The sequence below is a fragment of the Suncus etruscus genome, chromosome 12, assembly GCF_024139225.1.
Source record: "Suncus etruscus isolate mSunEtr1 chromosome 12, mSunEtr1.pri.cur, whole genome shotgun sequence".
In the NCBI taxonomy this organism is placed as follows: domain Eukaryota; kingdom Metazoa; phylum Chordata; class Mammalia; order Eulipotyphla; family Soricidae; genus Suncus; species Suncus etruscus.
In genome coordinates, this window is record NC_064859.1 from 52944296 (window position 1) to 52971866 (window position 27571).

General features: G+C 40.3%; 1 protein-coding gene across 2 annotated transcripts in view; it reads left to right on the forward strand.

The window, feature by feature from the left end:
* The first annotated feature begins 1120 nt into the window (after positions 1–1120).
* The window catches only part of KDM3A (lysine demethylase 3A), a 61255-nt gene continuing 34804 nt past the window's right edge, over positions 1121–27571 (forward strand). For both annotated transcript variants that reach the window (XM_049784904.1, XM_049784905.1), the window contains exons 1-10: positions 1121–1244; positions 1739–1974; positions 11392–11547; positions 13356–13466; positions 14821–14923; positions 16036–16160; positions 16367–16439; positions 16711–16799; positions 24089–24252; positions 25459–25973. In XM_049784904.1, coding sequence (XP_049640861.1) covers positions 1783–1974; positions 11392–11547; positions 13356–13466; positions 14821–14923; positions 16036–16160; positions 16367–16439; positions 16711–16799; positions 24089–24252; positions 25459–25973 — 1528 coding nt within the window. In that variant the 5' untranslated portion in view covers positions 1121–1244; positions 1739–1782. The remainder of the gene's footprint in view (positions 1245–1738; positions 1975–11391; positions 11548–13355; positions 13467–14820; positions 14924–16035; positions 16161–16366; positions 16440–16710; positions 16800–24088; positions 24253–25458; positions 25974–27571) is intronic.

The window sequence follows — 27571 nt, forward strand, 5'->3', positions numbered from 1 at the left end:
CACACTTAGAACATTGGGAGTCAGGTTCATCACTATATGTGATGTCATATCAAGCATAGAGGTCTTCCATCTCTTCATTCCATTTTCTTTTTCATCCAACCAAGAAAGTTTAGGTGCCAAGGGCAATCCCCCTTTTTCCTCTTTTGTCCTTCCAAGTCACCTCCTCTTTCATAGCCTTTGCATCCTTTTGAACTTTATCTTTCCATTTCATTGTCTCAAGACTATCTTCTTATCCCTCTTCCAACTAAATAAAAAACCCTCCTCTCCATTGTACTGAATGGACTGTTTTGCCTCTGGATTGAATGAACCTCCTTTCCAAGAGCCTCCATTGCCTTTCTTCATTTCTCCTCCAAAATGGCGGCCTGCCACCCTGCCATGATCCAGACGACCACGTGCGCCTGCGCCTCCCGCGGCCATTTTACCCAGCAACTTCAGCGTCGGGCTTTTTTTTTTTTCCCCTTCTCCCCCAGGCGCCTGCGCAGAAGCCTCCAGAACATTGTGGCTCCTCCCTCTCGCTGAGTACGCCTGAAACCGCACGTTCCATCCAGTCCCTTCCCTCCCCCGCCCACTTTGGCTTGTACCGCCCCTCACCCCTTTCCTGTGAGATTCCTCCGCCAAAGTGAATAGGCCCGCTTTGGGTCGACAGCCCTACGCGGTCGAAGCGCAGATCCATCCATAGGCAATTCCAACCGGGAGGGCTCGCTCTTCATTTCGCCTTGGGTCTCAGTGCAGTTTTCCCCCTCGGCTTCTAAAGATGATGACTGATTCCGCGAGACTACTTTTTCTGGCGAGGCTCGCGGCGGAGGGATCTCTCGCCGAGGCCGCTTCCGTGTACTTTACCCTCACGGGAGGGAGGGGCGGGGGAGTCGAGTCGTCCGGGAGTCGGCAGGGGGAGGGGAGAGGAGGGAGGGAGGAAAGCAGCCCAGGAATTGTGTTTTTTTTTCCTCCTCTAGCCCCGCCCCCATCTGGGCGACCAATAGAAACGGGCTGTTTTCTTAAGAGCCACGCCTTTCTCCGGAGAACCAGCCAATGAGCGACGGAAGCGGCTCCGAGGGGGCGGGCCCGGGAGGCTGTGCGTGTCTTCGAGCGAGCTCTGGAAGCAAGTCTGCGAGCGAGAGAGCGAGGCGGCTGGTTGCGAGCGGAACGGCGGCTGCCGCGCAGCCGGTGACTCAGGGGGAGGCGGAGGAACAGCGCCGCCTCCGCCGCCGCGGCCTCGACTGCGGGAGGAAGAGGAAGAAGAAAAGGTGAAGACCCGGCGGGGCGGCGGGACAAGTGCGCCGCGGGAACCCTCCTCCCGCGGGGCCGCCCGGGTGGAGACCCCGACCCGGGGCCCTGGGACAGACAGGCCCGGTGCGTTGCATCGGGGCCTTTTCTTTTTCCTGGGGTGCAGGGCGAGCGCTTTGGGGTTCCCCACCCCATCCCCCCGGGTCCTTGCAAAGCCCCCCGAGGCCGCCACGAATTCTCCCCTCACTCCCTCGGAGATTGGGCTTGAAGGTTTTTTTTATTTTTTTGCAAAAGCGAAACTTGCAATTGGGGGCGTCACGCGGCCCCGGGGTTGGTGCCGGGCTGGGGGCGGCCCTGGGGGGCGGGGAGGGAGGAGCGCGCGCTTCAGGCTTCAGGGTCCTCCTTTCCTGGCGCCGCTTGCTCGCTGCCCGGGTCCGAGTAGCGTCTGTCTGTCCAGGCCGCCCCGCTGCATTTTCTGTATTTTTCTTCTTTTTTTTTCTTTTTGTATTTGCAGGAAGGAGACAGGCAGGCGTTCCTGCAGGCGTGCGAAAGCAAACCATGGTGCTCACGCTCGGGGAAAGTTGGCCCGTCTTGGTGGGGAAGCGATTCCTCAGTCTGTCGGCAGCCGACGGCAGCGACGATGACCACGGCCACGACAGCTGGGACGTGGAGCGCGTCGCCGAGTGGCCCTGGCTCTCGGGCACCATTCGAGCCGTCTCCCACACCGACGTGACCAAGAAAGATCTGAAGGTAAAAAAGCAAAAAAAAACAACAAAAACCCAAGCTCCTCGAAGGGCCCTTGGGCAATAGGACGGTTCCTAGTTACCTTGGTAACAGCAAAATCGCCCGCACCCCTCCCCCAGTTCACACACTCACACCCCCCCCCCAAAAAAAAACAAAAACAAAAACGGTGGCCCAAAAGTTGGTAGCATGGGATCCGACCCTACCGACCGCCTAGCAAGTGTTTGAAATGGAGATGTTGGAGTCAAATGTTCTTTTTTGGGGGTCGAGTCTTCTGTTAGGAGTAATGGGCTAGGCTGGGGGGTGTTGGGACCCCTTTTTGGTAAGGTATATGAATGTGGCAATGCGAGGACTCATTCTCCGGTGGAGAAATTGAGCACGCTATGTTGGGCCGGTGTAGACGTTCCGAGTCATTAGGAATCGAGGGCCAGGGCTTGGTGGAAGTGCTTTCAGATGTTTTGATTTTTTGTTTCCCTTTTGCTCCAGTAAGTCATTTAACTTCATCAACTTTCAAACGGGGTAGAAATGAAAGGGAAGCCCGAGAGGGAGGAGTTTATAGTTTTGTTTGGCATGTGCCTGATGGTGTTTGCCCGTATATGGTGAGTCGGGGTTCCTGGTTCTCTGATGAGTTTTTGTGGGTGGCTGTAGGATGTACCCGTACATGGCGAGGTGGGGTGGAGCTGCCCCTTTTATGGTGTTAGAAGGCTGACTTGGAAGTCTGCCATTTGGGTGTTGGGGGGGCGGGGCTGGCAGTGAAACAGGGGAACAAGTGTGGTCAGTGATTTTTTTTTGTTTTGTTTTGTTTTGATCAGAGTGACACTCAGAGTCATCTCTGAGTTCGAGCCTTTCAAAGAGAGACACATTCTGCTTGTGGGCCCCTAATCGAAGGATTGGTGAATAGTGAGGAAGCCATTGTACCACAAAGATCCTTTGTGCAAAATGTAATTGAAAAATGTTCACAGTCGGAAGTGGAGATAACTAGAAGGAAGCTTGTTAGAACAGAAAATATTTCCATCTTGGTTGATAAATATATTTTAGTATCTTCATTTGGTCTTTGTATCATTGCTAAGCAAGTTTTAAGCATTGATATAAAGATCTGTTGATTGCTGAAAAACTTGAACTCTCAGAAGGTGCTAGCTAATACATTTCCAAACCAATATTGCACTGCCAATGGTAATGAGATGTGTATTTTAATATATATTTTTTTAAATTTTTGGGTCACTTGGTGATTCTTAGGGTTTACTTCTGACTCTACTTCAGAATTATTCTTGCAGGGTTCTGGGGACCAGATGGATCATATGGAATGCTGGGGATTGGACCTGGGTCAGCAGTGTGCAAGGCAAGAGTTGTGTCTTCTGGGTTCTCTATCCAGCTCCTGTTATGTATTTTTAAAACTTCCACACTATTTCTTGTCTTCATGTTTGAAATGGCTGACCTTTGAATGCTTAAACACAATGCTTGAGCCATTGTTTTATTCCATATACATGCATAATATGGGGCCATATCTGGCAGTGCTTGGGCTACTTCTGTTTCTGCCCACAGGAATTATTCTTTATGGTGCTGGGGATTGGGCCTGGATCAGCCACATGCATGGCAAATACCCTAACTGTAATGGTCCCAAGCACTGTATTTCTACCCAGAAAAAGTGGGTCTGGAGCAAGGGTCACAGCAGGAAATAATCCAAACAAAGCTGAGACTGAAATAGTCATGGCCAGTAGCAATCTGTCTAGTCCAGAGAGCAAGAGCTGCCTGCCAGAACTGGAGTTTTTTTTTTTTTTTTTTTTGAGTACAGAGACCATCCCTGGTCTGGGGAGTAAGGACAGAAGGCCCATCCTGAGCCAGTCCCACCCAGGTTTGCTTGAGACAAGTAAAATGTTAAGTAGGCTAATCTTTATTTTGGTACAACCAAGTTGTAAACCAACACCTAATCATTATACATACATATTTGTATATACCCCGTCTGTCCATTCATTCTCTTCCACAGACAAAACTAACAAACTGAAACTTGGGGAGAGGGAATATCTGGAAATTGCTGTTGCTGAGTTTTAAATTTTGGAATCCTGAGCCTACCTCTACCTCTTGGCCACCTTGCTCTCTGGTTTAGGCTGTGACACTAAGGACTTCTATCAAGCACTGAAATTTTTTTTGTTTCATTCTTCCTATGAAACCTGGTTTTGCTGTTTTTAGAAAGAATGTAGAACAGGGACTGAACCTCAGGGGACATTTTCTCTTTAGCAATAGGCTTTGTGTATTTCATTTCGCTAATAGTTGTAATTGTTTCACATGCCATCTAAATTTGTCTAGAGCATTTTTAAAACATGATTTGAATGGAAACAAGATTTGATTTAACATTTTTGGTTTGGGGCTGGAGAGATAGCATGGAGGCAGGGAATTTAATTTGCCTTGCATGCAGGACAAGGGTTCGAATCCTGGCATCCCATATGGTCCCCGTGCCTGCCAGGAGCGATTTATGAGCGCAGAGCCAAGAGAACCCCTGAGCACTGCTGGGTGTTACCGCCCCCCAAAAAATCTAAAAAAAAAAAAAAGAATTTTGGTCTGTGGTTCTTTTGGCAAATGACGAGACGGTAATGGAAATGAGTACCTGTTACATTAGGCGAGTAATCTAGGAGGTCCTTCTATGCATTCTTTCAAATTATTTTTTTTTGGGGGGCCACACCCAGCGGTGCTCAGGGGTTACTCCTGGCTGTCTGCTCAGAAATAGCCCCTGGCAGGCACGGGGAACCATATGGGACACCGGGATTCGAACCAACCACCTTAGGTCCTGGAGCAGCTGCTTGCAAGGCAAACACCGCTGTCCTATCTCTCCGGGCCCGCATTCTTTCAGATTTTTATATTGCCCCCACCTTTAGGCCCTGTGATGCTGTTGGTGACAGTATCATTTTCAGAATGAGGAAATAGATTTAGGAACAGGCTTGCATCATTACTAACTGATGGAGAAAAGACTTGCATCTTGGTTTGGCTGTGTTCTTTCCCACTATTTTAAGGTAGTGGGGGATTTCATTTCAACAACTGTTTGGATTATATTAGATTTTTCCTTTACCCTGCAGCTCGTCATTTCCCCCTCAAATGATGTATAGTTATATTCTTATACCTTAGCAAAGATGAGTTGATTTTCACTTAAATTAATGTAAGAGGCATGTTGTGCTAGCAAAAAAAAAAAAGTTTTTAAATGCAAATTGTGGGACTAGAGCAATAGCATGGCAGTAGAGGGCGTTTTCATTGCATTTGGCTGATCTGTGTTTTATTTCCAGTATCCTGTAATGGTTCCCCAAGCTGTCAGGAGTTATTTTTTGGTTTGTTTTTTGGATTTTGGGTCGCTCAGGGGTTACCTCTTGGCTCTTCGCTCAGAATCACTTCTGGCAACCCTCGGGGGGTTCATATGGTATGCTGGGGATGGATTCTAAACCACGGACCTTCGGCAAGCAAAGAGCAAATGCCCTAACCGCTGTGCTAGCTCTCTGGTCCCCAGGAGTAATTTCTGAGCACTGAGTCAGGAGTCACCTGAATACCCGTATGCTCTCCTCCATCCCCCCCCCAAAAAAAAAAACCCAACTATAAAAGAAAAGGCAAATTATGCTTGGTGATTTGAAAATAACTCCTTGACTTTAGAGACCCATAAGCCGTTGAATGGAACTGGGAACTGAGTTGCATATGAATGAATGAAATAGACAAGTAACTTAGGTCTAAAAGGATTTGCTTTAGAAGCATTTAAGATAAAGCCTTTGGGGCTGGAGCGTGGTAAGGGACAATAGCGATGTCCCATTTGGTCCTCCAAGCCTAGAGCAATTTCTGAGGGCATAGCCAGGAAGTAACCCCAGAGCATCACCAGCTGTGGCCCGAAAACCAAACCAAACCAAAAACCAAAACAAAAAAAAAAAAATTTAAAGCCTTTAAACTCAGCTTTTAACTAAAGAGGTTTTGTTATTTGTTTTGGATCACAGTGGACTGTGCACCAGGATTACTCCTGACTTTGTAAGACCAAGGGGTGATGCCCAGGCTTTAACCCCAGGTCCCTAACAGCTGCTACACTTAGGCTCCTAAAGAGAAACTTTGTATCAACAATCATTTCCACTATTACAGTAGAGTTGGCTACAAAGTATGGTGAACACTTCGCTGTAGTAACAATACAGTCTGTGTAGCAAACTATTTAATCCTTACAGATACAGTAGATGGTATAAACCACAAGTGGCAACATTCTTTAATGTAACTGAGTTTTCAAAAAAGTTTTAAATAAGTTTCCCAAGCTTTTCTTCATCGTTAGCAAGTAGTATTCAATAGATAGTGACATTACCACTTTTCATTTTGTTGGCCTCATTTCCAGCACTTTAAATTCTGGTATTGTCTTACTAAAATACCTGAATAAATGAAGATTTTACCTCTACAGGGAAAAGCAGTTTAGAAATACTTTATTCATGATACAGTAAAATTCTCTTTCTGGAATAAGACACGTTATGAGTGTGAGGTGTATTGCTTCCTAAATGACTTTATTATACCTGCTAGAAATACCTTCCTTCCCTAACTTGGTAGTCTAGGACTTCCCTTCCTTTTCAGCCCACCTTTTCCTTGGCTAAGGTCAGTTGTATTGAGTTAGATCAGTTGCACTTGCCTTATAAGTACCATTAAAGTCCTTAATGCCTAGCCTTTCATCCTTGTACACAGTTGCAACTTCAATATTGGGGGTTCTACAGCCACTCAAGCCATCTAAAATGAAAAAACTCGAAAACAATGGAACAGAAACTTAACTTCTTATAATTTAATGCCAGATTCTTGGGTTTTAGCTAACTCCCCCCCCCCCCTTTTTAAAGATGTGAATGAAAAGCATAAGTTAATTTCTTGGTTGTGGAATAATGGAATAAGTGGTATTTTCTGCTTAATAGTGCTGGGCATCAAGTAAAAATACTTCTTGCCATTTTGGGGCCAGAGAGATAGCGTGGAGGTATGGTATTTGCCTTGTATGCAGAAGGACGGTGGTTCGAATGTTGGCATCCCATATGGTCCCCCGAGCCTGCCAGGACCAATTTCTGAGCGTAGAGTCAGGAGTAACCCCTGAGCGCTGCCGGGTGTGACCCCCCCCCCCAAAATTTGCCATTTTATATATGAAAACATTTTACTGGTTTTTATAATTAATATTTAGTTAGGATTAGTAAATCCTAAATGAGAGGTTTTGAGAATAGCTCAAATATAACATTAACTCATAAGTCACAGATTACTACTGTTGGGGAAAAATTAGCTTGAAGTGATTTCTAATGTCCAATATCCAGTAAATGTATTTGATAGAATTTGGACATTAATCTCTAGCCCATGGGCTAGTGTCTTCACAAATGTAGAAACATTCGATATTGTGCTAATGTATGCATCTACATAGTACCCTATTAAAAGAATGACATCTACAGCAAGGGGATTTCTTCTGAGAACTCTGTTTATGGGCGATTGTCCTTTCGCTGTAACTTTACCTTGTCCTCTTTGCATCATTGTTCTCATAATTGAAAATAAAAAATTAAAAAAAAAAAGAATGACAGGGCCCGGAGAGATAGCACAGCGGTGTTTGCCTTGCAATAAGCCGATCCAGGACCAAAGGTGGTTGGTTCGAATCCCGGTGTCCCATATGGTCCCCCGTGCCTGCCAGGAGCTATTTCTGAGCAGACAGCCAGGAGTGGCCCCTGAGCACCACTGGGTGTGACCCAAAAACCAAAAAAAAAAAAAAAAAAGAATGACATCTAGAAATTATAGTCTGGTGAATTCAATCAACAAGTCTGTTTTTGGTCTTTGGAGTCAGCAAAATATGGACCATTTTTACTCCTCTACTAACCCCCACTCCCACGAAGGCATTGGGGGATGGGAGCAAAGGGAGAATACAATTTAGACTTTATTAATCAGGTCACAGGAGCTTGGTCAAATTACTCTTAGTTCTCCACTTTTTTTTTGTCTTTTTTATGTAAATTTGCTGACATGGCATGTTCATGTAAAAAGGATGTCTTTATACATAGGACCTCAGACAGCAAGGCACAAATAAAGATATGTAAATTGGATAGAAAAAATTTGAAAGAACGTTGAGAAGAAAACTCAAAGTAGTTTTTATTACATCCTTTTAAAAGGTCATTTTAAAATGTTAATGTGAATTTTTGTCTAGTGTGGTCTAATGTTCTAATGTTTCAAAATAAAAAATTAAGCTAAGCTTTGTTTTAAAATAAAATAAAATAGAATATAAAGACTCATCATTTTGACTTAAGAGGTGAATAAACTTCATCGAGAATGGTCTAATAAGAACTGTGATTGTCTTTATGTTTTGGGAAGCCACTTGTTTTTTTTGTTCTTGTTTTTGGTTCACACTCAGCAGTGTTCAGGACTAACTCCTGGCTCAGTGCTCAGGGATCATTCCTCGCAGAGGTTGGGAGACCATATAGGGTGTTGGAGATTGAACCCAGGTTGGCCATATATGCAAGGAAAAACCCTTCCCACTGTAGTACTGCCTCAGCCCATCACTTAAGATTTTAATACTCAAGCTTTTCCTTTGCTGAAATAGATGCTAAATCCTTTCTAAGTGAATGAAAATCTTAATGTCTAGCACATGATAATCTTGATAAATTTAAGATTTGAATTGCCATGGAGGTCTTTTGCCCTATGCTTCATTATAGTCTTTTCAAAATCTTCCTCACAGTTCAGTGAGGTATGAAGATAAAATTTAGAGTGCTTGGGACCGGGTAGGTGGCCCTGGAGATAAGGTGTCTGCCTTGCAAGCGCTAGCCAAGGAAGGACCGCGGTTCGATCCCCCGGCATCCCATATGGTCCCCCCAAGCCAGGGGCGATTTCTGAGCACATAGCCAGGAGTAACCCCTGAGCGTCAAACGGGTGTGGCCCAAAAACCAAAAAAAAAAAAAAAATTTAGAGTGCTTTAATGATATGTTCTTAATGTTGGATACAGGTTAATCGGCTTCCATTTTTTTTAGCCCTATGTGCTTTATTTTGTGAATGCTTTAACCAAGATGTCTGGTTCTGATGGAAGTTTTCATGTGTTCATTTTGTTAAACTACACTAATGGGGAAATTTTATCACTAGAAAGCTAAATTAAGTTTAACATTGCTGTGATATAGGGCAGAAAAACAAACCAATTTAGGGGATGTGAGGACCTAAATTCAGTGCCTCAGGAAACAATAGATGATCAACTATCTTTGAACAACTCACTTGAATGACCATTTGATTAGTTATAGTGATAGTAGCAAGAAGCAGATACAACCTTAAGAGTCATACAATGTACATTTTTGCAGTATTCTTCAAGACTAAAAGTTTTTTGTAAAAATGGTAAGTGTGTACAGCTTATTGGAAAATTTAGTGATTCATATTTTGTTGGTGCTGCAGGGGAAGGATAGGGTGGACTTAGGTTCATTAATCTTAATTAAGATTGATATTTCGTTTTGTTTTGTTTTGTTTTTGGGCCACACCCGGCGGTGCTCAGGGGTTACTCCTGGCTGTCTGCTCAGAAATAGCTCCTGGCAGGCACGGGGGACCATATGGGACACCTGGATTTGAACCCAACCACCTTTGGGTCCTGGATTGGCTGCTTGCAAGGCAAACACCGCTGTGCTATCTCTCCGGGCCCCAAGATTGATATTTTAGAGTCATAAAGCTGGAGAAGATTTAGGGCCAGAGAAATAGTACAGTGATTTAGTCTCTGCATTTTCCCCTGAGTACCTCCAAGAATAATCCCTGAGAACACAGCTATGTGTAGCCCCAGAGCATCACATTGTGTGGCCCCAAAACAAGTAGACAATGCTGCAGAAGGTTAGAGATCGAGCTAATGAATTGCAATGGAGTAGGAACTTTCTGTCTTCTACAAAAATGAAAGAAACAGCAGGAAAGTAAGGGCCACATTAAGAAATGGATTCAACAAGTCTTTGAGTACTGACTGGGGACTAGATATAAGTGGAATACAATAGTAAGTAAAAGCAGACAGATGTTGATCTGTTACAATTTGTAATATGCCAATCAGTTAACCACAAATAAATAATTCAGAATGTGGTAACTGCTAGGAAAGAAAAAGTTCGCAACTTTGAGCACAATTTAAAAGGAGGCCTCTTAGCTTTCAGGTGGGCACTATTTGTAAGAAAAGTTTTCTTTGGGGAAAGGACTTTTTAAAATTCAGCTCTGACAGTTGAATAAAAGCTAATTAAACTTTAAATTGAGTTAATGATTGAAAAGGCAATATGATAATCTGAAATATGAACAGTATTGATTTACTTACTGATTCCTTAAAATAAAATGATTTTGTAATGGCATTTATTAAATCAAAGATGGTAACTTGATTTTGAGATAATTTGTGTATATTAGTTAAAACATCAAAACATTTCAAAAGAATAGCATAAATTAAGAGGCAGATAGCATGTTCATAATATCTGTTACTGTTTGGGACCCACTTTAGGACTGATTTCTTTCTTATGTCTTGAAATATGCATACAAATTGAGATTTTTTACCTTAGGCTTTAAAGATATTTTGAAGGTCAGAAGCAGAAAATTTTATGATTGTAAATGTTAATTTATCTCTGTTTAATTTTCATACAAGAAGCTAAGTAGCTTTAGACTCCAAACTGAGAATTATTTTCCCAGTTTATTTGCCTAAAGGAATATTTGAGGAGGTGCCAATACTAGGCTTTTTATATCAGAGGAATTAAAAGATAAGCCCTATATTCTGGTGCTGTGCTATAGCTACTTTATGCATTACAGAATTTTCTGTCTATTCTTTGGATCTGCTATCTAATTAATAGAGGTAAAAACCTCCAACACAGGGGTTCTTTGCTTTATAGGATTCTCAGATTACTTTGGGGGCTGAGACTAGCCTTTCTTTTTTGTTTTTTCGTTTTTTGGGCCATACCCATCAGTGATGCTCAGGGTTTACTCCTGGCTGTGTGCTCAGAAATCGCTTCTGGTTTGGGGGACCTTTGAGACGCCAGGGATCGAACTATGGTCTGTCCTAGGTTAGCGCAGGCAAGGCAGATGCCTTACTGCTTGTGCCACCGCTTTGGTCCCGAGACTATCCTTTTCAAGCCCTCACATTCTGAAAATGGTTTAGGAGTCAGTGTTGATTCATGGCTGGTTGTTATGGTCTGTGAATGAAAGGAAGGTAGCAAGAGACTGGCACAGCCCATTCAGGTAAAAAATTCTTTGGAGGAGAAGGAGCAATAGTGTAGTGGGTGGTTCATTGTCTTGCATGTGACCTACCTGGATTCAATCCCTAGCATCCCATATGCTATCAAAAATGATCCCTGAGTGCAGAGCCAGGAGTAACCTTTGAGCACAGCTGGAATAGCTTCCCTGAAAAATATTCTGTAGAATTAAAAAGACTTGATTCAGCAGGGGCATATTTTTGCTAATTTATTTAATCAAATTATTTTTTTTCAATTGTTTCTCTAGGTGTGTGTGGAGTTTGATGGGGAATCTTGGAGGAAGAGAAGATGGATAGAAGTCTACAGCCATCCAAGGAGAGCATTTTTAGTGGAGCATAACTTGGTTTTGGCTGAGCGGAATTCTCCTGAAAGTTGTGAGCGAGTAGTTCAGTGGCCTGCCATAGTGAGTAAAACTTTGACTTATGAATTAAATTTAATAGTAAAAGAAGATATTTCAGGTATTTAAGTAAAACAATGAAGGATGCATATATCTTGTTTATGTTTGATTTTTCTGGGAAATTACTGTACATTATAACATAGCACCAGAATCTTTTGTTCTCTCTTTCTGGAGCTCTTCAGCGAGACATTGATTTCTTTGAGTTTCTTCATTTGAAACATGATAATGGATGTAATTTGGATTATGTCTAGGAGAGAGGTTAGAAGACAGAGATCTATTCCTATGATCCTCATACTAGATTTCTAGTTTTTTTTTTTTTGGAGGGGGAGACAAGAAAGAGCAACAATGAAACCTGGATGCCTATTCTTTATTGTAACAAACAATAAGCTGAAGCTAAATATTAGCTTTTGTTTGGTCTCTGGAAGGATTTTTGTTTTGATCTAATTATCTCTATGGTTCCCTGTGACTCAATATTATTTGACTTAGGAAAATATCAGTCTGGAACATGATGTTAGGCTTCATGTGCTGTAATCCCACCCTGGAGAAACGGGTCTGGAGCAGGGGTCACTGCCGGAAATAAAGAGAGAGTTAAACACACTTGGTCTGGGAGCTTTCTGCCTCATCAAGTGAGAGAACTGCAGTTTTTATTAAGCACCAAGACCAAAGACCACCCCCAAGCGGGGTATGAATACCTTAAAGGCTTAACTTGAGCTAGTTCCACCAGGTAGATTCTTGACACATAGAACAAGGAGGTAAGTAGGGAAGATCTTTGTTCTGGGTGAGGCCACAAATTGTAAACAAACATACACCATCTCCACATTTTAAGTCTAGTACATATAGAGGGGAAGTGTGGCAGTGTCTGAGAGGACACATCAGAGTCCAGGTGTTACAAAAAAAAAAAAATGAGATGGCTTTAAAAGGAGTAAGGCCCAGATTGGGGTAGTTGGAAAGGATAAGATGACTGAACATCTGACCATAGATGAAGGGCCTTTGCATACTGTGCAGATTAAGTTTCACATTTTGCCTCGGAGCAGAAAAGATGCCGGAGGTTTTAAAGTGATAAAGGGTCTCATATTTTGCTCTTTGTATTATCCTTCCTTTAAGAATAATGTTGTTAGTAATAAGAATTTTGTAAAGAACTTCCAGAAAGACAGGACAGCAGGTAGGACCATTGTCTTGCATGTGGCCAACACAGGTTTGATCCCTAGTGTACTCCATATAGTCCCTTGAGCACAGTTAGTTGCGGTCTCAAAACAAAAGCACAAAAATGAACTCCAAACATTATTTGTGAAAGAGAAAAGATGACTGTCTCTTCCCCAAAATGTATATACACACAACTTTGCATAAATTTTGGAAGTTGTGGTCATAAATCTGTATGTTAATTTAACATACGTAGTTAACCCAGGTTCCTGAATGTTTGTTTGGTTTAAATTATTGCTTTTGGATCTTGTTCTCAAAGTAGTTACTACCGAGATATTTGCAGTAACTACAAAACTTACTGGATTTTTCTCTTTTTTTTTTTTTTGTTTTTTTGTTTTTTGGGTCATACCTGGCAGCACTCAGGGGTTACTTACTCCTGGCTCTACGCTCAGAAATCGCCCTGGCAAGCCGGGGGGGGGGGTGGGGGGTGGGGGGGGGCATATGAGATGCCAGGATTTGAACCACCGTCCTTCTGCTTGGAAAGCAAATGCCTTACCTTCATGCTATCTCGCCGGCCCCTGGATTTTTCTCTTTTTGTATAATTGAAAATGGCTCCATTTTGAGATTTATGCTAAGGGTAGCTATAATACCAAAACTTTTGTTTTTTTTCTTAGATGTACAAATCTCTATTGGACACAGCTGGCTTGGGATCTATAACTTCTATTCGCTTTCTAGGAGATCAGCAAAGAGTATTTCTTTCTAAAGACCTTTTGAAGCCTATACAGGTAAATAGAAACAATATTTTATTCTGATACAGAAGTACAGATAATATAAGAACTAAAAATATTTACTCTGATTTGCATATATAACAACAGAATTTCATTTCCCTCAGTGTTAAGCATTGGATTAATTCTACCTATTTGAGTTGAGAAGACAGTGACTATTCAAATGTGTATGTATGGAAACTAGGTGATATAAGCATAATTTTTAGAAGATAAGACTATATATATGTAAGAGTATATGTACACACATATATGTAAATACACATAATCCTAGTGCAAAGATTATATATTGTGAATTCACTTATTAAGTTTGCCTATAACTTCAAAATTAATATTTTGCTGTTTTTATCATTATTTACAGATGTTTACAGAGACAAAAAATATTGCGTTGACAAATAAATGTCCTGAGCTGAGGTCTAGAAGAGTGACATTTATTTTTCTTTTTATTTCATTTCATAAAATAAGTGTCTTAAAAGTTTTTTTTAGTGCCAAACTTTTGTTAGTTTTGCTGGTGATTATAATTATCATTTCATAAATTTTTAATTGAATTACTGTGACATAGTTACAAAGTTGTTCATGATCAAGTTTCAGTCATACAGTGTTCCAACACTCATTCCTTCTCCAGGGAATATGTTTCAGACCATCGTTGTCTTTAGTTTCCCACCACACGATCTTCTTCCCTCTCTTTCTCTCCCTCACTCCTTTTTTTTCTCCCTATACACCCCCCCCCCCAGACACACTCTGTCCCCCCACTCTCTTTGATCAAGTTTCAGTCATACAGTGTTCCAACACTCATTCCTTCTCCAGGGAATATGTTTCAGACCATCGTTGTCTTTAGTTTCCCACCACACGATCTTCTTCCCTCTCTTTCTCTCCCTCACTCCTTTTTTTTCTCCCTATACACCCCCCCCCCAGACACACTCTGTCCCCCCACTCTCTTTTTCTTTTAGGTGCTGTAGTTTTCAATATTATTACTAAAGGGGTGTCATGCATATGGTGATAATATGTTAAGATGTACCCTCAGGTTAGTACTGAAGGACTCTTTTTTTTTTTTTTTTTTTGGTTTTTGGGCCACACCCGTTTGACACTCAGTGTTACTCCTGGCTATGCGCTCAGAAATCACCCCTGGCTTGGGGGACCATATGGGACACCGGGGGATCGAACCGCGGTCCATCCGCTTGCAAGGCAGACACCTAACCTGTAGCGCCACCTTCCCGGCCCCTGAAGGACTCTTAAGAGTTCCTAAATGCAAGAAGGCTTTGTGGAAATAGAATTTTGATAGGCCTTGTTAAACCTTGAGTTACTGTGCTTTTGAATATGATTTCATAGTTACCTTAAAGTTACCTTCATTTTTCAGGATGTAAACAAACTTCGGCTTTCTCTTATGGATAATCAGAACATCAGTAAGGAATTTCAAGCTTTGATTATGAAACATTTGGATGAAAGCCATCTTTTACAAGGTATGTAGATATTGCTATTTATACTTGATCAGTGAAGCTGTCGTATTCATTCTTGTTCATTGGCATTTCATTTTGGAAATTCCTTTACTGCCTTTCCCAGAGATCTTGATGATTGTACATATTGTTTATTATATTCTAAGATCCTTGAAATTGGGAAAACTCTGGGATTAGGTGAAAACTATAAAAGCAGGTATCATAAAATTTTAGCTGTACGCCTGGCAATGGGCAAAGAATCACCTCATTGGTGATTTTACTCTGATTAGGAAGGGCAAAGCAGATGGTACTTCATTCATCCTAACTTGATGCATGGGTTAGTGGCCAGATCTATTTCAGGCTTTAGGCACACACATTCAGAAACTAGGAGCAATAGTACAGTAGGTAAGCTGCTTGCTTTGCATGTGTCCTATCTGGTTTCAATCCTCTGCATCCCATATGGTTCCCTGAACATCTCTAGGAATATCAGAGCTAGGAGTAAACCCAGAATATCACTTAGGTTTGACCCAAAAACTAAAAACAAAATACTCAGGTATGTTCTGACATGGAATTTGGTATGTTTAGAATCCCAGTCTATTATTGATAAAAACCTATTTTCATGAGTCTCTTGGCCATTTTCTGTTATAACTATTTTACTATTTTAACATTTCTGTGGTATTCCTGATTTGGAACTGTCTGAAATTGCACAGGACCATGAATTAGGTGTAAATGGATCCAAATGGTCTAAATACTAGAAAAAATAAGTTGTCATTGTAAGATAAAACAATAGGAAAATAAAAATTTAAAATGTAGGAAGATGGACCAACTGTTTATAAAGTACATGCTTTGACTATTCAAGCATGTTTGATCCCTGGCACAGGATATTCCCCTTTCCCGCTCTGTGCATACTGAGTTTGGCACTTGCTCATGAACACACACACACTCACTTATGTATTTTCTCCTAGCTCTAGTGAGAGTTCTGTCTCTTATTTTATAATAGTACCTTTGGATGTCTATTACTATTGTTAATAGTACTAAAACTATTTTAGAAAAAGATTATTCGCAATAATCTTTTTTTGTTGTTGTTTTTTTTTTTTTGCTCTTGAGAATGCAAATGACTAAGAAATTTATTTTTTTAGGTGACAAAAACTTGGTTGGGTCTGAAGTAAAAATTTATAGCTTGAACCCATCTACTCAGTGGTTTTCTGCAACCATTGTAAATGGCAACCCAGCATCAAAAACTCTTCAAGTCAACTGTGAGGAGGTAAAATATTGAAAATTGAATATGATAAATTGATAGAGGAATGTAATTATAAAAATGATAATGTTAAAAATGATAATGTCTTATAGGAGTTACTTTATTATATACATTGAAATATTAGGATAAAAGAAGTCACAGTTTTAGAAATTCAATACTCTTTGTTGTTAATTTTTTTGCCATGTTCCTGAGTATGTTTTAATCTTTTTAAGATTCCAGCCCTGAAAATTGTTGATCCATCACTAATTCATGTTGAAGTTGTCCATGATAATTTTGTGACATGCGGTAAGACACACTAAGTAAAATCCCTTTCTCTCCTCTCCCTTCCCCTTCTCTCCTCATCCCCTCCTCTCCCTTCCCCTTTCTTGTCCTCTTCTCCCCTCTCCCTCTCTCCTCCCCTCCCACTCTCTCCTCCCCTCTCCCTCTTCCTTTCCCCTTTCCCCTCCCCTGTCCCTCTTCTTTCTCCTCTCCCTTCCCCTCCCCTCCCTTCACCTCGCTTCCTTTTATTATGTTAGAGAAACAAGAAAGTCATCGTAACCTGGTTATAATATTTTAGGTAATTCTACAAGAATTGGAACTGTAAAACGCAAATCTTCTGAAAATAATGGAAGCCTGGTTTCCAAACAAGCAAAATCTTGTTCAGAGGTAACTAACTTATTTGTCTCTTATATAAAGGTTTTCTTTTTCCTTTTTTCTTTGTTTTTTTGCTTTTTGGGCCACACCTGATAACGCTCAGGGGTTACTCCTGGCTATGCATTCAGAAATTGCTCCTGGCTTGGGGGATTGAACTGCAGTCTGTCCTTGGTCAGCACATGCAAGGCAAATGCCCTACCACTTGCACCACTGCTCTGACCCCTAGAAAGGTTTTATTAACAATTTGTGGCCATTTTGTGTAGTGGTAATCTGTCTGCTCTGCTCTTCTGTGCTATATTATCTACTTTTATTCGCTAGTTTTAGACTTGACCATAATTGTACATCTAAGCAGATTAAGGAATTATAAGTATCAGCCTCACTGTTTCTGTATTCAAATGTTTGTTTGTTTTGATATTTGGTGAAACTTGTAAGACTGGGCAATTTCACCAGATGCAGTTATTTTTGAAATGTAAATTTTGTGTCATAATGGAAGAATTCCTGGTTTATGAATACGGGAGAAACTGTAGAATTCTTTGAAGAACAGTGTTGAAATAGAACTTCTATCTCTTTGGTAATAGCGAGGTTTGATTGATAATGATTTGGAAACATTTTATTAGCTTGTCATTATTCATTCCTTCTTCCCAAAATTTAGGTTTCTATGAATGTCACTGAGTTTCAAGTGCTGGTTTTAATTCTGAAATGGTTAGGATTTGGAACAAGAGTCTTCATAGTTTCTTAAATATAAATAACTCTTAACTCACAACTAGTATCCAAATGTAATTGTTTTATTTATTTGTATCCTGTTTTATTATGATCAGAAATACCTTATGATATTCTGCTTCAGATAGAGTTTTAAATTTAAAGATTGGCTAATTTTGTATTTTTAAGATTATTGATGACATTTTAGAAGAAATGTTCTTGGATTCTTACGGCAAAGTTTGGGAATGCACCAGGGTCAGTTAGTGAATCTGGGTTTCTCAATCAGGTCAGAATAGAATACAATGTTAGCTAGAAACTAAGCAAAAATTTGTTTGACTCAAGAATTTAGCCACCTAGGGTTAGAGGTTTTCTTAGGAGTTTTTATATACATGCAATAGGAACTTTGATGCTTTGTAAACCAAGGGATATAATGCCTTTGTCTTCCTTTGAAAGGTATAGGTTGTTTAGGAAAGAATGTAAAGGTAATTATGGAACTTTATTTCATACTTTTCTTAAGTTTATACAAGTGAAAATAGTATAGTAAGGACTAAAGGTGTCTGGAAAGTAGCTGCTACGTCTTGTGGTTAAGTTCATAGAGGTTATTATTGCTAAGACTTTTAGAAGGTGTCAGGAAAGTAGGATAGAATAAACCTGTCACGTTTTGACATTGTTAGCAATTTGGGGGAAAATGATGTAGTAAAGTCCAGTTTGGACAGGTTTTTCGGTATTTCCTTTAATGGAGAATTCTTACGCATTAATGATACGGTCTGACTAAAAGTATTAGCCATCTGATATTTTGTTGGGGAGAGGAACAGAGGATAGCAAATGGCATCTTTTTCTTTTCTTTTCTTTTTTTTTTTGGAGGGGGTCATGTGTGGCAGTGCTCAGGGGTTACTCCTGGCTTTGTACTCAGAAATCGCTCCTGGCAGGCTCGGGAAACCATATGGGATGCCTGGATTTGAACCCGGGTCCATCCTGTATTGGCTGCGTACAAGGCAGACGCCTTACTGCTGTGTTATCCTATTGCTCTGGCCCCAGCAAATGGCATCTTGAAAGAATCAACCTCGATTACAGATTAGGGTCATTTGGGACCTTCTAGGTGCCAGTTCTTTAAAGTGCCAAGGTTTTTTCATTGATGAAGTAGGTAACTGAGCAACTAAATTGATGACCTTCAAGGAGGAGTTTGCAAAATGTAATATGTAAAGTGACCATCACTGCTGGATTCTCCAGGTGAAGAGAGAGAGAGTACGTTTTTTGATGATCAACATATCCAGCTTAGTAGGTTCATGTTTTGTGGGCTACTGCTCTGAATGTTGGACATAATAGAAGCTATTGAAATAATGAATTATTTTTGATCTTGGAAATTTAACTGGGAGGTAGACGTGTTAATTTATTTAATCCATAATTCCTGTATTGAAAACGAGAATTTGATGTTTTAAAAACATGACCATTTCCATTGTTAAGTCCTAACCTAGTTAATATCTTATTCTAAAGTAAGTTAGAAATGGTATTTTTTTTTTTAAATCTGAGTATTTTTAGAATTGGTTTGTTTTTGTTTTGAACCGACCCTTATTTTAAAATGATTGTTCACCTGAAAAACAGAAAAGAAGTGTAACTTATAATTATGTGTCAGAGAATCTTGACATTTTGGAATACCTTCTGCCTTAAAAAGATACCTAAATTTCTATGGCTGTAAGTTTTTTTTTTAACAAAAACAACAAAAATCCACTTTCATAGCTTGATTATTTTTACATTATAATGTGATTAATTTTCTATATCACTATATTTCTTGGTTATCCAATTTTTTTTTTTTTGATTTGTGGGCCACACCTAGCAGTGCTCAGGGGTCACTCCTGGCTCTATGCTCAGAAATCTCTCCTGGCAGGCTCGGGAGACCATATGGGATGCTGGGATTCAAACCACCGTCTTTCTGCAATGCAAGGCAAACACTATACCTCCATACTATCTCTCCAGCCCCTATCCGAGGTGTTAATTATAATCAGATAAATTGTAAAGAAGCCTAATCTAGATTTTAAGGCAAGAAGATAGCTGTAGAGGTGAAGGGCCAGTATGGAAAGAAAGCAGTTTCGTTTAAGTGTGTGAATGAAAGCAGCACAGTGCACTACACACACCTGAATGTGTTTGCACTTCCCAGATGCATTCCACACACAGTCTTTACTTTGTCCAGATGACAGGGCTTTGAGGTTAGTTTTAGATGAGACTTGATTGCCTCGAGGCATACTTTTGAATAAGGCAAGTCTTTTTTATTTATTTATTTTTTTTAAGTAACATGGCTTTTTGAAGGTCTTTTCTGCTAAGCAGAAAAGAGAATTCATCAGTTAGGATGATGCTCTGCTATGGAGTGTGAGCCAGCAGTCTACTTTTTGAAAAATAATCATACACTCAATTATCTTCATCTGCTGGCAGGGAGAACTATTGCCATGACTGGTATAGAAGACCTTCAGGGAAAACTCTTCAGGTAAGAAGAGGCAAGTCAGACTAGTGCAGCAGTGTGCACATGAAGATGGGTTTTGGTTGGGGCAGGTGAGGTGGCGCTAGAGGTAAGGTGTCTGCCTTGCAAGCGCTAGGTTCTATCCCCCGTGTCCCATATGGTCCCCCAAGCCTGGGGCAATTTCTGAGCGCTTAGCCAGGAGTAACCCCTGAGCATCAAATGGGTGTGGCCTCCCCCCAAAAAAGATGGGTTTTGGAATTGGAGCCTTATCTCTTGAGCTAATCTTAGCAAAGTTATGGTGATATACCTCAGTTTCTTTTTTTTTTTTTTTTTGGTTTTTGGGCCACACCCAGCGTTGCTCAGGGGTTACTCCTGGCTGTCTGCTCAGAAACAACTCCTTGCAGGCACGGGGGACCATATGGGACACCGGGATTTGAACCAACCACCTTTGGTCCTGGATTGGCTGCTTGCAAGGCAAATGCCGCTGTGCTATCTCTCCGGACCCATACCTCAGTTTCTTAAAGAAAAGCATCTTAAATGATGCTAATCATAACATGGTGACTAAGCTGAGAAATTTTCCAGTTTTGAGAAATGGTTCAGGTGCTATGGTAAAAGTGCAGACCTATAAAGTATGCTTTACTGCACTGTTTACAAACCAGAAAAATGAAACTTAGGGAGACTAATGTATAAGGAAGGTGTTAAAAGACAGTGTAGTTCTTGTGCTGCTGTGCAATATTTTCTTACAGAAGATTCCTCCTTTTCCTCTTCTTCATCCTCCTCCTCGTCTTCCTCTTCTTTATCTTCCTCCTCCCTTCCTTCATCCCAGTATATATATTTTAAATAATATATGCTAGATATGGGTGACTTAGATAATACATTTATGCTATTTTTAAATATTAGGAGCTAATAATAGTTTTCACTCATGCATTCCACCAATCATCTGTATTGAACATCTGCTATGTGTCTTTTCTATAATAGACAAAAGAGGTAATTTTCCTATAAGATGTATAGATTTTTATTGTGAGGAATTTGATAATAATTGATTTAAATATATACATCTTCACAGTGTGACAGACATACATGATTTTATGATAGAATAAGTTGGTGGCTTGTCACTGTTTTAGAAAGTAATCAGGAATTTTGAGGGGTGACAGTTAAGCAGATTGAAAGTGAAAGAGGGAAACAGCAAGATGAGATGATTTGTGTATGTAGGCACAGACAAGAAAGACTATAGGTGATCTAGATATCAGAAAGGAATATGGTATAGTTGGAGCACAGAGCATGTGGAGTGGATTGAGGTTAAATGCAGAGTGTTTGCAGAGACCAGAGCACATAGATTTCCTGTAGTCAATGAAGTGCCATGATCTGGTTGATTTACATTTTTATTTTTATTTATTTATTTATTTTTTGTTTTTGTTTTTTTGTTTTTTTTTTCGGCCACACCTGTTTGATGCTCAGGGGTTATTCCTGGCTAAGTGCTCAGAAATTGCCCCTGGCTTGGGGGGACCATATGGGACGCGGGGGGATCGAACCGCGGTCCTGATCCTTGGCTAGCGCTTGCAAGGCAGACACCTTAACTCTAGCGCCACCTCACCGGCCCCTGATTTACATTTTTAAAAGATTGCTTTGTCATAGAATATATTTTGCATAAGAGGCAGAGGGTTTACTTTAAAGTGGAAAGAAGTCAGGCCAATTAGGAAACATTAATCTAGAGAGATAATGATAGTGAAATGATAGGAAGCCAAGAAATAATTTTATAGGTGAGACTGGTTCACTGAGATTTTGCTTGTCTGTGGTTTTGTTTTTGAATGTTAGGAGTTATATTTAAGGCCTCATTCACGAGGAGCTCTCTTCTATTAACGAGTTGAATTTTAGGCCCTTGGATGGAGAGGTATTTTTGCTTTTGGTTTCTGGATCACGATCGGTGATGCTCAGAAATCTCTCCTGGCTTGGGGGACCATATAGGATGCTGGGGGATCGAAGCATGGTCCGTCCTAGGCTAGTACATGCAAGGCCTTAATTAAACCCTATGCCACCACTCTAGCCCCGAGATTTTTTGTTTTGTTTTGTTTTGTTTTTAGTTTGATATATAGAGTGAAAAATTATGCCGAGGTTTGTAGTCTAAATTCTTTACATCATTCTAATAGAGTAATTTAAGGAAAGGCAATTTTATTAAAGGGTATCAACTCTAAATACATGAAATAAGGTAGTATGAGGGTAGATGTTTTGTTAACTGAGCCTTCAGTAAGCATTTTGAAAAATGTGTAGGCAATAGATAATTCCCTGAGAATTATAAAATAAAGTTAATTTAAAAAAAACTTCTGAAACAAACTTAATCTTATTTTATGGATTAGAAAATTAAGGGTCAGAGATAGGAAGTTGTCTGACTGAAAGTTACGAGAATAAAAAAGTAAAAGAAAGTTATTAATGAGAATGACCCCAAAGCCTTCCTGAAAATTCTTTGGGAATGCTCAGCTAATATTTAGTCAGCTGACTAAAGGAGTATAGTAGATGATTAGTTTCTTGGGTCTTAAAATTAATTTGAAGCTGTGCCAAAACTTTGATAATAATTAAATCATTTTTCAGATACTAATGCTTAGTATACAGTTTGTAATCTTTTCAAGACTGCCAGATTAAATGTCTAGGGTAAATACTTATCACTAGACAGTATATATTTAGAATTATTACATTTTAAAAATAAAAGGAAAACTCTACTTCAAGTTTTAAATCGCTAGTAAATAAAGGAACTGATGATTCTTTAAGTTTAGATTGGTGTTATGATATATATGCACTTCATAGTAGAATGAAAGGGAGAGAATAAGAAAGGTGTGAGAAAGACTTTCAAGTTTAAGTCACATGAAGAAGCTTGTGAAGATTGAAAATGGTTTTAACTTGTCTAGCCAAAGTTTAGTTTTCTGGAGGTAAGATAAATTTCTTTTTTCATGGAGAGAATTTAATTGTTTGGGTAGATAATAGCATTTTTCTTTTTGGTGGTGATGCTCCCACAAGCTGTTCTCAGAAGACATGGTGGGGTGGGGGCTGCTCATAATTCTCAGCTACCCAGACCAGCAGTTTGATGTGAAGATCCAGAGTTGTAGTGCAACCATGCGATTAACTGGGCCATCCTAGCGGTATTCCAGTGTTTTGAAGCCTCCAGAGCTTGGGGGGGGGGGGGGGACCGTTGTGCCAGAGCTTGAAGTAGAATCAGCTGCATGCAAAGCTTGCACCTTAACTCCTCTACTGTTTCTGGCCCTATTAAATTTGTTTTACTTTTCTAAAGATAAAAATGATACTAAATGGAAGAGTACAGTTTTTCATCTCAAATGAGTAATGACCTGATATTTTCAAGTAGGGTAATTTGGGGCTGCTACTGACTCTTTGCTGAAGGGGTCATTCCTTGTCATGCTTGGGGACCATAAAAGGTGCCAGAGATTGTACTGGGATCAGTCACATTTAAGGCAAGTGCACAAGTCCTGTGTTATTAATTCAGCCCTTGATTTGATATTTTTTGCAGCTTGACATAACTGTGACTCTGAGTCATAGAAGAACAAGAACTGTGTCAACTATTACTGCATTGTGTAGGCACCACTGCCTATATGAGTATTTATGAGGTTCTGTGCAGTAAATGCATGATGGGTACTCAGTAATGTAACACAGAATGTGTAAAACTGCCACCATTTGAAGACTTATTTCTGGGGCCAGACCAGTGGCCTTGCTGGCACTAGCCTAGGATGGACCACGGTTCAATCTCCTGGCGTCCCATATGGTCCCCCAAGCCAGGAGCAATTTCTGAACAGATAGCCAGGAGTAACCCCTGAGCATCACTGGGTGTGGCCCAAAAGCCAAAAAACAAAGCTTATTTCTATGTATTGCATTATTCAGATGATTACTACATGACTGCATTGTGTCATAATTTGAGATCTGTAAGAGATCACAAGGAGGATTTAGAAACTAGGCTGATTTATCTACTTTCAAATGTAAATCCTTAATTTTGTGTCTTATCACTTGTTAACAATGCTTTTTTTATTTGGTAATGGTATTATGTTTCTGTAGCACTGAACTAATTAATAAAATTTAAATCTTGCAAAGTAGCTCATTGCTTTTCAACTAGGGACTTTCTTTTTATATTTGTTGATTTGGTATCTTTTAGGCCTCTCCCAGTATGTGTCCTGTACAGTCAGTTCCCACAACAGTTTTTAAGGAGATCCTTCTGGGTTGTACGGCAGCAACCCCTCCTAGTAAGGACCCAAGACAGCAGAGTACTCCCCAAGCTGCCAACTCTCCACCTAACCTCGGAGCAAGAATTCCTCAAGGGTGAGTAGTTACTCATTTGAGTCGTTAATTACCATTTCATAACCATGGTTTGTTCTTTCTGAGCTTACATTGATCAGGTGGGAAGACTTAATCCACATTCAATGTTTGAGAAAGAAGCGCGGAGATGCTAAATTTGGCCTGATGCTCACTGTATCTCAGGTTGTCCAGGAAGGCTTTTTATTAGATTCTCCAAATCGGTCAAGTGCTTTCAAGATGAAAAGTGTAGTAGGTCACTTAAGCTAATACAGAAAAAGTGACAAGTGAAAGGTGTGGGAAAGTAACAGTTTTTTTTTTTTTTACTTGATATGGAAGGAAAGAAAATTGGAATATATATATACAGCTATAGAGCAGACAGAGAAGAAATAATGCGAGTGGAAATGTGGAGAAAAGACTGAAGGTTACCGTGAAGGGGTCTCATCAGTCCTAGACTCAAGTATAAGGTGAAGAAATGTGATATGGTACAAAAGATGAACATGAGAAAGCTATACTCAAAATGACCTGTAGTTTAAGTTATTACTAATTTCACAGTGAAGAAAAGAGTAAGAAATTTAAAGATTAACCAGAGATTGAAAGTGTTACAGGATTTACACATGAGCTCTAAGGGAAGCAGAAACTTGTTTAAAAGGGGTTGTGACCTATGTACTGTGGTACATAATTTTTTCTTTTTCTGTTTTGTTTTTGGGTCACACCCGGCAGTGCTCAGGGGTTCCTGGCTCTATGCTCAGAAATCGCTCCTAGCAGGTTCAGGGGACCATATGGGATGCTGGGATTTGAACCATCTTCCTGCATGCAAGGCAAATGCCTTACCTCCATGCTATCTCTCCAGCCTCCTCTGTTACATATTTTAAAATATAGTTCAGAGAGACTTAAGTAGAAAAAGTAGGTTTGGAAGACCATCATAAGGGGTGAGACTGGTTGAATATACTGTTAAGTGGGGAAAAATTTGATTGCCTAGGATAAACTACATAGAAGATAGCAGGACAGAGCCAAGAGTGACATAGCAGAGAGTAGGGCCCTTGACTTGCCCGCAACTTAGCAGCACTTTATATGGTCCCCTGATCCTACCAGGAGTAATTTCTGAGTGCAGGGCCAGGTGTGGCACAACAAAACTAGCCCCATTCCCCCCCCCCCCAAAAAAAAAGGTTACAGAAGGAAGGGGAAAAATGATAAGAAATGACAAGAAGTTCAAGATTTTATCTTTTTCAGATGTCAGAAGCAAAGTCTACCAGGAGAACTTTCTTCCTCACTAAACACAAAGCCTGAAATACAAAGAACAAAACCAGATCCTGTTTGCAAAGTAGAGTTGCTCTCGTCAAAGTCTTCTCAGATTGGAAATGGAGACTTGAAAGCTATGAGTGAACCGCAGGGTAACTGTTCCCAGCTGAAGTCGGTCATTTACCAGGAAAACAGACTGGAACCTGTTCCTCAACCATCTACTGTTCTTCCTGTGGAGTCCTTACCTACAAAGTCTTCTCTAGGAGAATCAGAAATCACTAGTACTCCTGAATTGCAGAAGCACTTAGAACATGGACCTTCCACATCTGATGTTCATTCAAATAAGCCAGAAGAGAAAGCAGGTGATACTGATAAACCTAATATTTATGTGGAAAAAGAGGTAGACCCTTCACCATTAGCTGGCCAGTCACAGAATTTAAAGGAGTCTTCAGTAAAAGTAGTTAGTGAAAGCTGTTGTACAAGAAGTACCAACAAAGTCCAGAATGGTGAGTCAAGTTTTTATTATTTTTTTTATTATTATTTATATTTATTATTGGTAGAACATAAGAGATGATAGTGGATGTACATACATGCTCATTCATATTTGATGGTGTTTGGGAGACCACATTGTGCCAGGGACCAAACCTGAGGTTTGGCCCATATTTTAATATGTGCTTTAAAAGATAGATAAGATTTGATCACCTCTAAAAGATGATTTAAATTAAAGATGTTTATTTATACTGCTTATAGTCTTCGATGGACCTCCTGCATTAAGGAAATTGAAGACTCACAAGTTACATCTCTGAGAAGTGTTTAGAAAGTATCTTAACTTATAGCCTAAAAGGGTCTGGTCTGTTCAGATAAACCGTAGTGGTTAGCTATTTTTGATGGGTGTTAGAGACTTCCCAAGCAGTGCTCAGGAGACCCTGGGACCAATTCTGGCAGTACTTGGCCAACTAGGTGAGTGGGAGATTCTAGGTTCCAAGGATGTGAATGCTACTCACACCATGAGGTGCCAGCTACCCTGATGGTAATGCTAATGTGGTATAGGAGATTCTTTTTTTTTTTTTTTTTTTTTTTTTGTGGTTTTTGGGTCATACCCGGCAATGCTCAGGGATTTTTCCTGGCTCCGTGCTCAGAAATTGCTCCTGGCATGTACGGGGGACCATATGGGACGCCGGGATTCGAACCGATGACCTTCTGCATGAAAGGTAAATGCCTTACTTCCATGCTATCTCTCCGGAGATTCTTGGGCATGCTCCTAATTCCTAGAGTATTTCCCTACTCCAGTTGGTTACCTACTTTTGTTTGTTTTGGGGTCATACCTACTGTGCTCAGTGGTCACTCTTATTACATTACATGTGTGGCGGTGCTTGGGAGACCATATGTGGTGCTAGGGATTGAACAAGGGTGGTCAGCATACGAAAAAAGTTTCTTAAGCCTTTCCTGTATCTTTATTTTTTTAATTTTTATTAAATAATCTCTTAATTTTTAATTTTTTTATTTAACCAACTTTATTACATACATGATTGTATTTGGGTTTCAGTCATGTAAAGAACACCACCTATCACCAGTGCAACATTCCCGTCACCAATGTCCAAAATCTCCCTCCTCCCCACCCAACCCCTGCCTGTACTCTATCTAGACAGGCTTTCTATTTCTCACTGAGTGGGAGAAACTATTCACCCAACACCCATCAGATAAGGGGCTAATCTCCAAAATATACAAGGCACTGACAGAACTTTACAAGAAAAAAACATCTAATCCCATCAAAAAATGGGGAGAAGAAATGGACACTTTGACAAAGAAGAAATACATATGGCCAAAAGACACATGAAAAAATGTTCCACATCACTAATCATCAGGGAGATGCAAATCAAAACAACTATGAGGTACCACCTCACACCCCAGAGATTGGCACACATCACAAAGCATGAGAACAAGCAGTGTTGGCGGGGATGTGGAGAGAAAGGAACTCTTATCCACTGCTGGTGGGAATGCCGTCTAGTTCAACCTTTATGGAAAGCAATATGGAGATTCCTCCAAAAACTGGAAATCGAGCTCCCATACGACCCAGCTATACCACTCCTAGGAATATACCCTA